Source organism: Sinocyclocheilus rhinocerous, unplaced genomic scaffold (genome assembly GCF_001515625.1).
Source record: "Sinocyclocheilus rhinocerous isolate Xijiao unplaced genomic scaffold, SAMN03320098_v1.1 scaffold834, whole genome shotgun sequence".
NCBI classification, from domain to species: domain Eukaryota; kingdom Metazoa; phylum Chordata; class Actinopteri; order Cypriniformes; family Cyprinidae; genus Sinocyclocheilus; species Sinocyclocheilus rhinocerous.
The window spans coordinates 1,848,846-1,860,264 of NW_015645089.1; the positions used below are offsets into that span (position 1 = coordinate 1,848,846).

The window sequence follows — 11,419 nt, forward strand, 5'->3', positions numbered from 1 at the left end:
TATATATATAAATATGTTTCTGTTTATGTACAGTTTGATTTACGGTATTGATAGACCAACCTTCTGTTTGACAAAGTCCAGCGTTTGGTATGTGTGCATCAGCTTGTATGTATTAAACACACGGTCAAAGAGAGCTCCACTCTGGACACACATCAAAATGGAAATAAGAGGGTTGTATAAAAAGGAATGATACAAGAAAATATGAATTAAGAATATGCATAATTCCAAGTTTTACCTCAAAGTTCCTGAATTCTGATTTGTCTTTCTCATGACTATCGGGGCGATATGCCAGAGAGGGATCCGGACCCTAGTAGTTAGAGTTTGTGTGTATTATTAGATGCAACTAATTAGACTTAGTCTACCAACTCAAACAGTGACACGGTCTGATTGACAGTTTTCCGCATTGCTAAATGATTACTCATGTGTAATTCCTACAGTTCTGCTTTACACACCGTTGAGGAAATTATGAAGCATGTATGTAAATAATAGTCTGAATGTCCGGTACATACCAGGTTCACCACCCTCATGATTCAGCTGAGGTTGTGTTGTTGAGGATGAAGGAGGATGTTGTGTGTTTGGCGTCTCTGACCGCTCTATTTATCAATGCTGCACGGATGGACTGTAGTGGGAAAAACTAGTAACACTTTAACTTTCTCCACTTTGCTTTCTCTCTGAAGCTTCCAGGGGTCCGTCAGTGTATGTAAAGGTGTGTGTTTGCGTGTTTGAGTGCTCAATACTGGGATAACTTGGCTCAAATACAGTCTGGTTCAGAAAGGACACACTGTCAATACAGTGACTAAGGGATTTTGGTTTAATAGTAATTTAGAGTGTGAGTGAGTTACTTCATTACTATACACCATTATATTAAAATATTTGTTTTAATGTGGTTTTCACTATTTGTTTTCTTCTTCTTTTTTGTAAGTTTTAGGTTTTATCTTAATTTTAATTGTATTTTTTTTGTATCAGTCAACACAATAAATCAAAGTAAAATATGTTTTGCTAATTATCTTCCCTAAAGATTACGATTATTTTTGATTTGACTGATTACAATCAGTTTTTTTTATTATTATCATTTTACAATGGCTTCAATGCTTGTGTTTTAAGAGTCTTATTTGTAAATCATCTCTAAACTGTTTTATTTGTGCTTCACCAGAACGTTCAGAACCTTCAGATTGGTATCGTGATAACAGTGATTCTATGAATTTGACTTTGTAAATAGTGCGCTGTCTGTCAGTCTCTGGTGCCGAGAAGCACAACAGCACATTTTGGGGAATTGTAATGATAGTCTGTATGTTTGTTTCTAGGCAGAGTTGATGTAAAGTCTAGTGTGTGTGCTTTTGTGTATAGTAGGATACACCCCTAATTTTAATTGGCTGATAGTTTGAGTGTACGTGGTCTAGAGCACATGTGATGAGTTCACAGTGTAAAGTTTAAAAACAACTAGTGAAACACTCATTCTGACTTCTACAACATTCCTTTGTTTCCTCATCTTTGGCAGGATTTTTATTTTTGTTGACATGTTTGGTTATGCAGTTATAGAGATGAAAATAAAACGGGGCTCTTAAATTAAATGGATACTATATAAACTACACCATCTTTTACTATTAGCAGCCATTCAAAATATTCAAACTGCAATTTTTCATTATATTATAGTAGATGTTTAATTGAGTAACTCGGCAGCAAAAGTTGACACAAGCAGTCCAATCTATTATAGCATACATAATGTATTCATATTTTTTGTGTAACTTTTTGTGTAATGTTTCAGGTCTGCAGCCAGCAGGTGGCAGTCTAACCTAAAACTATCCTGATTGGATGTCACACCAGGAGAATGTTGTAAGGGGTTTCCATTGAGTTAAGAGAGAGACATGTGACTAAATAATGTCTTTTATAAGCCTTGCTTCCAGTAAGTAAAAAGCACTATATGTCAAATTAATAGTAGGCTATGTCTGAAATTCAGTATTAGTACAGTAACAATAGGCAGCAATACCCAGATTGCCTACTAACAATACTTTTATTTAGCAAAGATGCATTAATTTGATCAAAAGTGTCAGTAAATACATTTATAATCTTACAAATGATTTATATTTAAAATAAATTGTGTTTTTGTTATTCATCAAAGAATCCTGAAAAAAAAGTATCATGGGTTCCACAAAAATGTTAAGTATCACAACTGTTTTCTTTTCAGCATTGAGAATAATAGGTAATGTTTCTTGAGCAGCAAATCAGCATATTACAATGATTTCTGAACGATCATGTGACACTGAAGACTAGAGTAATGATGCTGAAAATTCAGCTTTGCATCACAGAAATAAATGACATTTTAAAATATATTCAAACCATATTTAATAATATTTGTTTTTACTTTATATTTGCTCAAATAAATGCAGCATGGTGAGTAGAAGAGACTTCTTTCACAAACATTAAAAAAACTTTTGGCAGTGAATGGCAGCATAACTATTTATTACAAATTGGTGCATTTTATCATATTTCTGCTGATTTTATGAAAGCAGTAAGCCAGCGGAGTCCATGTGTTACATTGTTTTTACCACATTGTTTTTGGGTCATGCTGAGCTATTGATAATACCACTGGTGTCGCTCTGACTCAGGTCACACTGGTAATGATCTGCGCATATACTATATGTGTTTGCATTCTATTATAACTGCCCACATGACACTAACAAACAAAACAATAACCATTTGCATTTGTTTATTGAAACAGCTAAATCATATTAAAATACATAGCACTGACACATAACTACAAACATTCAGTCATTATACACGTGCAAAATATTTACACAAGCTTTTGTTAACTTGGAATTAAATAACATCTCTTCCATTCAAGTCAATGGCATTAAAGAAGGTTATTGATCATGTTGCTTTTAAGGTGCTTTATGTTTAATAGTAACATTTTACCTATATGTGAACATAAGGATAGCAGACATTCCACCACTGACACACTATGACAAACTGAAGGAGTGTGTATGAGTGTGTCAATGTGTGTGTTTGTTTAGCCAGAGAATTGTGTTTATATTTGTCTCCCGTGTTTTATTTGTATTTGTGATTTTATGTTGTGAGACTGGCTTGTGCAACGTACACGATCAGACAGTGTTGAAAGTTTGAGAGCTTTATGGATGAAGATTTGACGTTTTAAAAGTTTAAATGGGAATATACCGTGGTCCCAAAAAGGTATGTGGACACTTAAAGTGGCTGTGTGTAATCTTTCGAAGTGAAAATACTTTCTCCAAGCCTAGTGTAAAGTGCAGAGACAGCTATAAATAAGACTTTCATTTCCCCGAAGAGTGTAAACCGTGTGAGTCTGTGACGCTTGTAACATTACTCTGTTGACGTTGGCTCAGCCAATAGTGTGAGTTTGGGGCGGGACTATCTGTTTGTCTAGCCAATGGCTGATGGGAGGAGAGCTCCGGAAACCTGTTTAAAAACAGGTACTGTTAAGATGACAAAATATCAAACCGAATGGTATCTGCAAGAAAATACTGAGCTTTTTCTTAAAACTAACTGCAATTTTTGGAGCATTTTTGCAATTTTAAACATCTTTGAACAACTTACAATTTAAGTTATTCACTGAAAAAATAGACCTCTGATTTCCACAAATATGGGGCTTTTAGATGAAACGCACTGTATCAGGATTAACTTCGTGACATGACCAATAATCATTGAATTAGATTCCAAATACATTTTGTTTTCAATTCAAAGTTTTTTTTTATCATTTGAAACCTAACAAACCTTTAGTGCTATCTTTCTTTTAAATAAGCACTTGGTTTGATTTTTTTTTCTAATGCAGTTAGATTCATAAATAAGTACAGCTTAAGTGTCCAAATACAGGATGTTTACTCTTTAAGATGTTCACATTGAAGCTCTGTTCGGCTTTAGGTGGCTCAGTCAAGGGCGATTTGTCCTGGCTTAGAGAGCGGGAGACAGTGAGATTACTGTAAAGATAATGAAGGTTCAAGTCACTTCATTACAGAAGGGCATGAAGTATCAGAAGTGGGAAATATTAAGACTTTCATCTGAATTTGACCTTTAGAAAAGGACAATTGATTGTTAAAGGGGGACATAAAATGTTTACAATTATATTCTCTTCCCTGAGATCCACTAAGCTGTTGTTTATTTAGTAGTGTTTTCTATTGGCTCCAAAGTTGCATTACTTTAAGACATTAAAGAGATTCATTAAGCAATCCATGCTGAAATGAAAACTCGTATCTGCAGAGCTGTAGGTGCTACACACAGTCAGGTTTCTCAAACTTTCCCTCATTTTTTTACACTTCTCGTTATTTCCTCTGGTGTTTAGGAGTAATATCTAACGTCCTCCTTACTACGTATGAAAGGCCAGGCCAAGTTTCTGAACATTTAAATAGAAGCTTGCAAGTTAATGTTGGCGATCATACCGTATGTTAATGTTAAATGACGTCAAAGTTGCAGAAGTTCATAACGAGTTGTTTTTGTTTCAATAAATGTTTGTTTAGGGAAAGAAGTTTAGAGTTCTTAAAGTTGCAGTAAGCACATTGAAGGACTCTTTTATTTCAAAAGATCAAGAGAATTTGATTTCTCATGACAGGACTCCTGTAAATTGATCACGCCAGTTGTTGATTGGTGTCGGTGGTCTTCTGTAGTCACATTTTTGGATAGATTTTTACTGTGTGGTCTTATCCATAACTATGTGGACTTCTGGGATTGATTGGCGCGTCTTGCCGTCCACTTTGGCCGTTCAGCTGATAGAGGCGGTGGCTGAGGTTTTGTACCTGGCATGTGCCGAGGACGCATCCCACACGCATCAGCTGACCCTGCGGGTGACCTCGTGACCCTCTGAGGACATGCCGACGTTCCCGGAAATGTTCCCTGTTTTGATTGGCCGGTGTGTTGGTCTGTTTCACCGGGGGTCCTTTATGCAAGAGGGCCCTCCAGACCGCACGGCGCTCTCTTGCCCCGGCACTCAAAGCTATTGAAGGAACGGTGATGGTTTCCATGGCATTACCACCCTGTGTTTCTGGAAGCTTCCCGGGTTTGCTGGGAAAACTCGATCTGGTGAGAGAAAGAGAAATGGTTTGGTTGACCACCAGTGAAGCTCATGCATGCATGCATTGTCCAGATCTATTTAAATACATCATTCAGACATTCACATAGAAGCTGACGTAGTTTAAGTATTAAATTAGAGGCTTAGCAGCATTAGGACCATTTTAGTATCTGAAGCCTGTTATTAATCGAGCATTTCTCTGGCTGTAGTCCGAGTTATTTGTGGCATGCACTAATATTCCCTCACTCTAGGACACGCACTCCTTCACGTGCTTCCCTGTCTTCAGTCTGGCTCCTCAGCAGACATTCAGAGCATTCGTTTTTTGTTAGAATATCGGTAAAAATGAAACAGAGGGGATGTAAAATTGTTAGACTGAGGTCTCTGCACTGTGTTGGAGGGACTGTTTGGCACTATATTTGCTATTAATTTAATTATTTTATATGTAAATCAGTTATTTAAGGTGAAGTTTGTAAAGTATTTTTCCGAAGTTATAAATGAGTATTTTTTTTTACAAGAAAATACTATTTTATGTTTTTTTGCTTTAAAATTTCACATTTAATTTGATGGGTTTTTTTTTTGTTTTTTTTTTGTGATTTCTGAGTTAAAATAGTTTCAAAGCAAATCTTGCAGCAGCACATTAATTGCCTAAATAATATAATTTTTCAGATAAATTCCAAACATCTGCCATTATTCAGCCAGTCGGGTCATTCCGTGGCTCTGGTTGAGCCAGACACTCACATGTCAGACTGCTTAAACACCTTTGACTTGTGCTTTGTGTTTTCTAGCTCATAAATAAACTGGCATTAATACCCATCATGCACCTGGCAGAGATCTACATCCCTGCCAAACCTGCAGGTGAGGGAGTTTATGTGAGATGTTCTTTTTAGGAAATGTTTGTACTGCAGTTTTCCTGAATTGTTAGCTGTTTGTACAGCATTTTAATTTGTTACATTTATTTGTATTTTATATACAAATATATTTATTTATGTTTGTGAATATAATAACATTAATAACAACTGTTACTAAGCATGATACTTGAGTATCTGTATGTATGTATTTAAGTGTAATTTTCATAGGCTGTGTTTATGTTGAGCATTAGTGTGGGATATATATGGTAATACTTTACATCTAATCTGAATCAGAATGTTTCTGAACAGGATTAGTCTGGACTGGCTGTAGTATAACACACACATACACAAAATCACTTTCACTGTCTACACAAAGTTTCAAAAACACTTCCGATCACTGTCTCTCAGCAGTCATGCGGAGCATTTAATGGTGTGGTTATAACATGGGTCCACTGTAAACCTTTGTTTAGCACTTGATTTGAAGACTATGATACTATACCTGTTACATTTCTGTACACTTTAAATTTGTTTTGAAAGAAATGAGTACTTTTATAGTTGTATGCAGCAAAGATGCATTAAATTAATCAAAAGAGACAGTAAATGCATTTATAATGTCTATAAAGATTTCTATTTCAAATAAATGCTGTTCTTTTGAACTTTCTGTTCTCCAAAGAACCCTGAAAAACAAATCTATCATGGTTTCCACAAAAATATTAAGCAGCACATTTTTTAACATTGGTAATAAGAAATGTTTCTTGAGCAGCAAATCAGCATATCGGAATGATTTCTGGAGGATCATGTGACATTGACGACTGGAGTAATGATGCTGAAAATTCAGCTTTGCATCACAGAAATAAATTACATTTGAAAATGTATGAAAATAGAAAACGGTTCTTTTAAATTATAATATTTCACAGTTTTTACTCTAGTTTGATGAAATAAATGCAGGCTCGAGGGGCATAAGAGACTTCAATAGAAGAGAATAAAAAATTGGTACTGCAATACTATGATGAAATAGTTATAGTTATATAGTTATAGTATCTGCTAAACTTGGTTTATACTTTGCATAATTGAAATGTGACTGAAGTAGACAATTTATTACATGCCAGTCAGATTTAAACTCACTTCAGCTGCACGAGCACCACTGCGGGCAGCTCCTGAATAGCTGGCATTACGCGTGTTGAAGCAGTTCTAATGAGTCTATAGCAGAACCGGAGATGTGGGACCGCCGGGGCTCAGGGTCAGTACAGGTCTCTGTGTGTGTGTGTGTTTGCTGGTCTCCCACTTGCTTGTACATCTCATTAAATGTGGGCCAGAGTCAGAAAGACTGAACAAGCTCGGAATCATTGGAGTTTCTAAAACACACTCCTCATTTAACATGCGCTACACACACTGCTTACAAACGAAACACGCACTGCTTTCCCTCTTGTGAAGGTCACCATCAGCCTAAATGCTGTCAAGCCTTTCCTGAACAACACACACACACACCCACGTCATTAAGAGCTTTTACACTGTGTTAGCTTGATTATTTTTGTGGCTCAGAAATTGGTCTGTCTGTCATTCTATCTGTAATTCTAGCTGAGATTTTATCAACCGATTGGTGGTTCTATTTATCTGTCGTTCTGTATGTTTAGCTGTCTATCTATCTACTATATCTATTGGTCATTCGAACAGTCGTTCTAGCCATCGTTCTGTCCATCTGTCATTCTATCGGTCGTTCTGTCTTTCTACTGTTTGCCGTTTTATTGTTTTATCTATCTACTGTTCTATCCATAGTTCTGTCATTCTATCGATCGCTTTGTTCTATCATTCTGTTCTGTCTTCTATAAACCCTTCAACTTGAAGACCTTTTAAACATTTTTCCTAAATTTTCAAACAATTCTTTGTCTAGCCAACATTTAAAAATTTGTTATATACTGTATATATTTTTTTATATTTCAGTTCTTTTCAATTCTGCATTCTTAAATTCAAATGTAAAAATTCAATTCAGCATCCTGTTTGGTGGCACAGTTCAAATTTAATTCAAATGCAGGAGTTCTTTTATCGGTGAACTCTTTCCTTTGATCTTGTTTCAAGTTCTATAATTTTTTTTTATTTTTTTTTACATGCACTTTGTAATTGGTTTCCTTTGCATTATCGTGATGAAATCCGGCTTCTTATCTTAATTAGTTTGACACCCTCTGTTGCAGTTGGACACATGATTAGATAAGCAACGCCCCTGTGCATCATAAATGTACACTGAAGTGAAATCAGGCCGGAGAGCAGCAGCCAGGCACAGTTACTCAATCACTCCGGCCCAGCATAAGCCCTTCTAAGCCTTTGCCCCAAGCTAAAGTCCTACTGTTTCACTGCTCCATTCATACACCTCAGTCTCGGGTGCTAGATTGCACACACACATATAGAAGACAGCACACAGGGTGAAGAGTCTTGGATTGTAGAGGACGAATAGGAGACGTATTGTGATGCTTTAGTCTGAAGACTAGGAGGAAGTCTGGAAGTTTCAGGTTTTGTGAGAGAGAAAGAGATTGTTGAGAAGCGTTCCCACATTAGAGCCCTGCATGGGGCCTGAGAGAGATGTTAGCATGCACAAATACCAATCTTAATCACACAAACTGTTAAGAATGATGTTGCAATCCACTCTCTGCGAGGCACATTTTTAAAAACAGTGCTAGAGGGGCTAATTTGGGGGGGAAACTGCTTAAATCCACCTTACATAAATTCATTGTCACTTTGCGCGAGTGTGTGTGCAAAAGAGGATTTAATTTCCAGTTGAACATTAAAGTCCTAAATCACTTGGTGTTTGTGACCTCACACCGTCTGTTTGACCTTTTCTCACATTAGGCACACACTGCGTGTTCAGATTTATTCTGTAAGCTTGTTTCACTTTTGAAGGCCACAGACTCATTGTTCAGTGGAGGAACGAGCCTCTGCCCACCAGCAGGGGGCGACACTGAGATGGTGTTCAATCAGGCTTTGGGATCAGAAGTGACATCATTACAACACCCAAACCAACAGCTGAAGTGACCCTCAAAAAGGTATTTGCGCACTAAGTGATACCAGTCAAATTAAAATGACTTGTATTAACAAATATAATAGTGCTTTTTTCAGCATATTTTAGCAACTACTTTTAAGTGACTGTTGTAAGTGCTTTATATATGAAGTCAGTTCCTCAACCAAAAGCCAGTGTCTAAATACTTGTGTGTCCATTTGGCAACATTTTTATTATTATATCTATTGTTTTACCATTTAAAACTTGCATTTTGTGAAACGTTTTGCTTAAAGTGTGCTCGTATAAAATGAATGCCACTCAATTCAATACTTTATATTTAATGCAATTTCATGCAGGAATGTGGATTGTGTTGTAGGCATGATTCAATGCTGCGTCTTGCAAGTCAGAGTTAGAAATAGTCTGATCCATATCATGACTAAGCGGTCACCATGGAGAAATCCGAGAAACTACGTTACAGGTGGCACGTCTCTCTTGCGCGCTCTGTGCCAAATGCAGACAGTCAAGTGACACATACTATCTCACAGAGAACTACAGGTCACACCCATACGCTTGCACACACACACACACACACATGTGGCAAGCCATTTGAACATATATCCTGCAACTAACTACTATGTATTGTTACTAGTTTTATCAATCTTCAGTTATACTAGTAAAGTAACCCAATAGTGACTAGTATTGTTTTCAATTTCACTAGTACCCATACTTTAGATACTAATACTTTAATTGTGACTAGTATTAAATTATTAATTTGTACTTCATCTTTACAGTATTACCTACCTTCCTTTGCTACTAGTCACTATATCAATAGCATCTAGTATCATTCAAGTTTGGCAATGTTTATTTGTAGAAAAGTAGTATTGTAGGGTTAATTCAGCATAATTAGGCCATTTTCCCCAGCCATCTAATTGGAAACAAGTGATTGGAAACACCACCTAGTAATATTTCATATTATACTAAATACCATTGCTATAAAAACTACTGAACTACTTGACAAAAAATAATGAAAATTCACTATTAGATTACTTACAAGCAATTCAAAATAAGTATCACTAACAAATATGGTCAATACTAACAATAGATACTAGTAATGAATGTTAAAATGGCTTGCCATGAACATGCACACTTAAACTTTAACTTCGCTATCTATGTGATGTCTGCATTGTGACTGTTTATATAAGAGTAGCCTAATGGTAACACACTTTACAGTAAGGTTTCATTTGTTTGCATTAGTTAACGAGAACTAACGTTGAACCATAAATCTACAACATTTATTAATTCTAAATGTTAATTACAACATTTGATTTTAAAAATGCATTAGTAAAAGCTGTATCTGTTAAATGAGTTAATGCACAGTAAACTACCATAAACAACTGTTGTTTATTAACTAACATTATCAAAGATTAATAAATGATGTAAATACATGGCTTCACATTGCTTTTAGGTAATGCATTAACTAATGGTAAAAATTAAGATATTTTGTTACCAGACTTTTTTGCTTACGAATAATGCGCACAAGCTCTACATAAACCTTTCCAAGCCTTAGTGGTCGTAATATTAAATACTGAGAATATCGATCATAGTGCTTTTATAATGTATAGATGCGATCGCGTCCGAGGTCTCTCACCTGTTGCGCAGCGGCAGCGCGAGTGTTTGCAGAGGCAGCACAAACACACAGACGAGCAGCAGGGATTTGATGATCGCAGTCATATCCTCTACAGTCCTAGTGAATAATGTTGAGATGATGTTCCTCAGCTCGGATAGAGACGCGCAGCTGTGGAGGAGAGAGTCGTTCACTTACAAAGTTCTGAGGAAAAGCTACTTTTAAAGAGAGAAGAAACTTGTTCACTCCTTACTTTAAAAGACACGCTAATATGTAGAGGATACCGATGTATCCAGTTCATTTCATATTATTAATTCCACAGTGTGTAAGACTGTTGAAATCGCGGTTTTTAAAGCTCCTGTGCTTTGAAGGACTTTATTGATTTGCCTGGAGAAACTCTCAGTGCTGACTCAGAAAACTTGAGTCTCTCATGGATGGAGCAGATGCTTAAATACCGAGAGGGAGGAGACACGGATAACTGACACTCCACATGCTGCACTTCAGGCTTGATGCAGTTATTATGAATCAGTATCCTCCTTACAGCAACTAATTTCGTATCACCGACACCGTAGATGACTGTGTTTTCTATTAATACTTCTGAGACTCCACGGGCCGCTGTTTGTCATGCTTTATTTTAGAGAGCACATCTTTTGCTATTTTCTACCATATGAATTGAGTGGGGGCGTGGCCAATATGCTAACGTATGATAATATGTATAACGGTATTGATACGTTTTTTCACATTTACAACATTTTTCACATTTACACATTCACATTACACGTACATATAAGACTATATTTTTATAATTTATGTAACATGTTGAGTTATATGTAATCATATAAGATTACAAAGGTCATAAAATCAAAAAATGAAATGTGTGTGTATATACTGTATATATATATATATATATATATGCATGTATGTAT

At 36.1% G+C, this 11,419-nt stretch overlaps 2 protein-coding genes across 2 annotated transcripts in view; both read right to left on the minus strand.

Moving 5' to 3' along the window:
• miox (myo-inositol oxygenase) overlaps positions 1 to 694 on the minus strand; it is a 5,218-nt gene extending 4,524 nt beyond the window's left edge. The window contains exons 1-3 of the mRNA XM_016509281.1: positions 510 to 694; positions 236 to 307; positions 61 to 141 (exon numbers count right to left, since the gene is read on the minus strand). Of these exons, the coding sequence (XP_016364767.1) occupies positions 61 to 141; positions 236 to 307; positions 510 to 527 (171 nt within the window). The 5' untranslated portion in view covers positions 528 to 694. The remainder of the gene's footprint in view (positions 1 to 60; positions 142 to 235; positions 308 to 509) is intronic.
• Positions 695 to 4,554: 3,860 nt separating this feature from the next.
• On the minus strand, positions 4,555 to 10,600 carry LOC107705771 (ADM2-like). Its single transcript, XM_016509224.1, has 2 exons — positions 10,518 to 10,600; positions 4,555 to 5,040 (listed from the first exon to the last, which is right to left on the minus strand). Exons 1-2 carry the CDS (start codon positions 10,598 to 10,600, stop codon positions 4,665 to 4,667), a joined length of 459 nt encoding a protein of 152 aa, XP_016364710.1. The 3' UTR covers positions 4,555 to 4,664.
• Between the last annotated feature and the right edge of the window lie 819 nt (positions 10,601 to 11,419).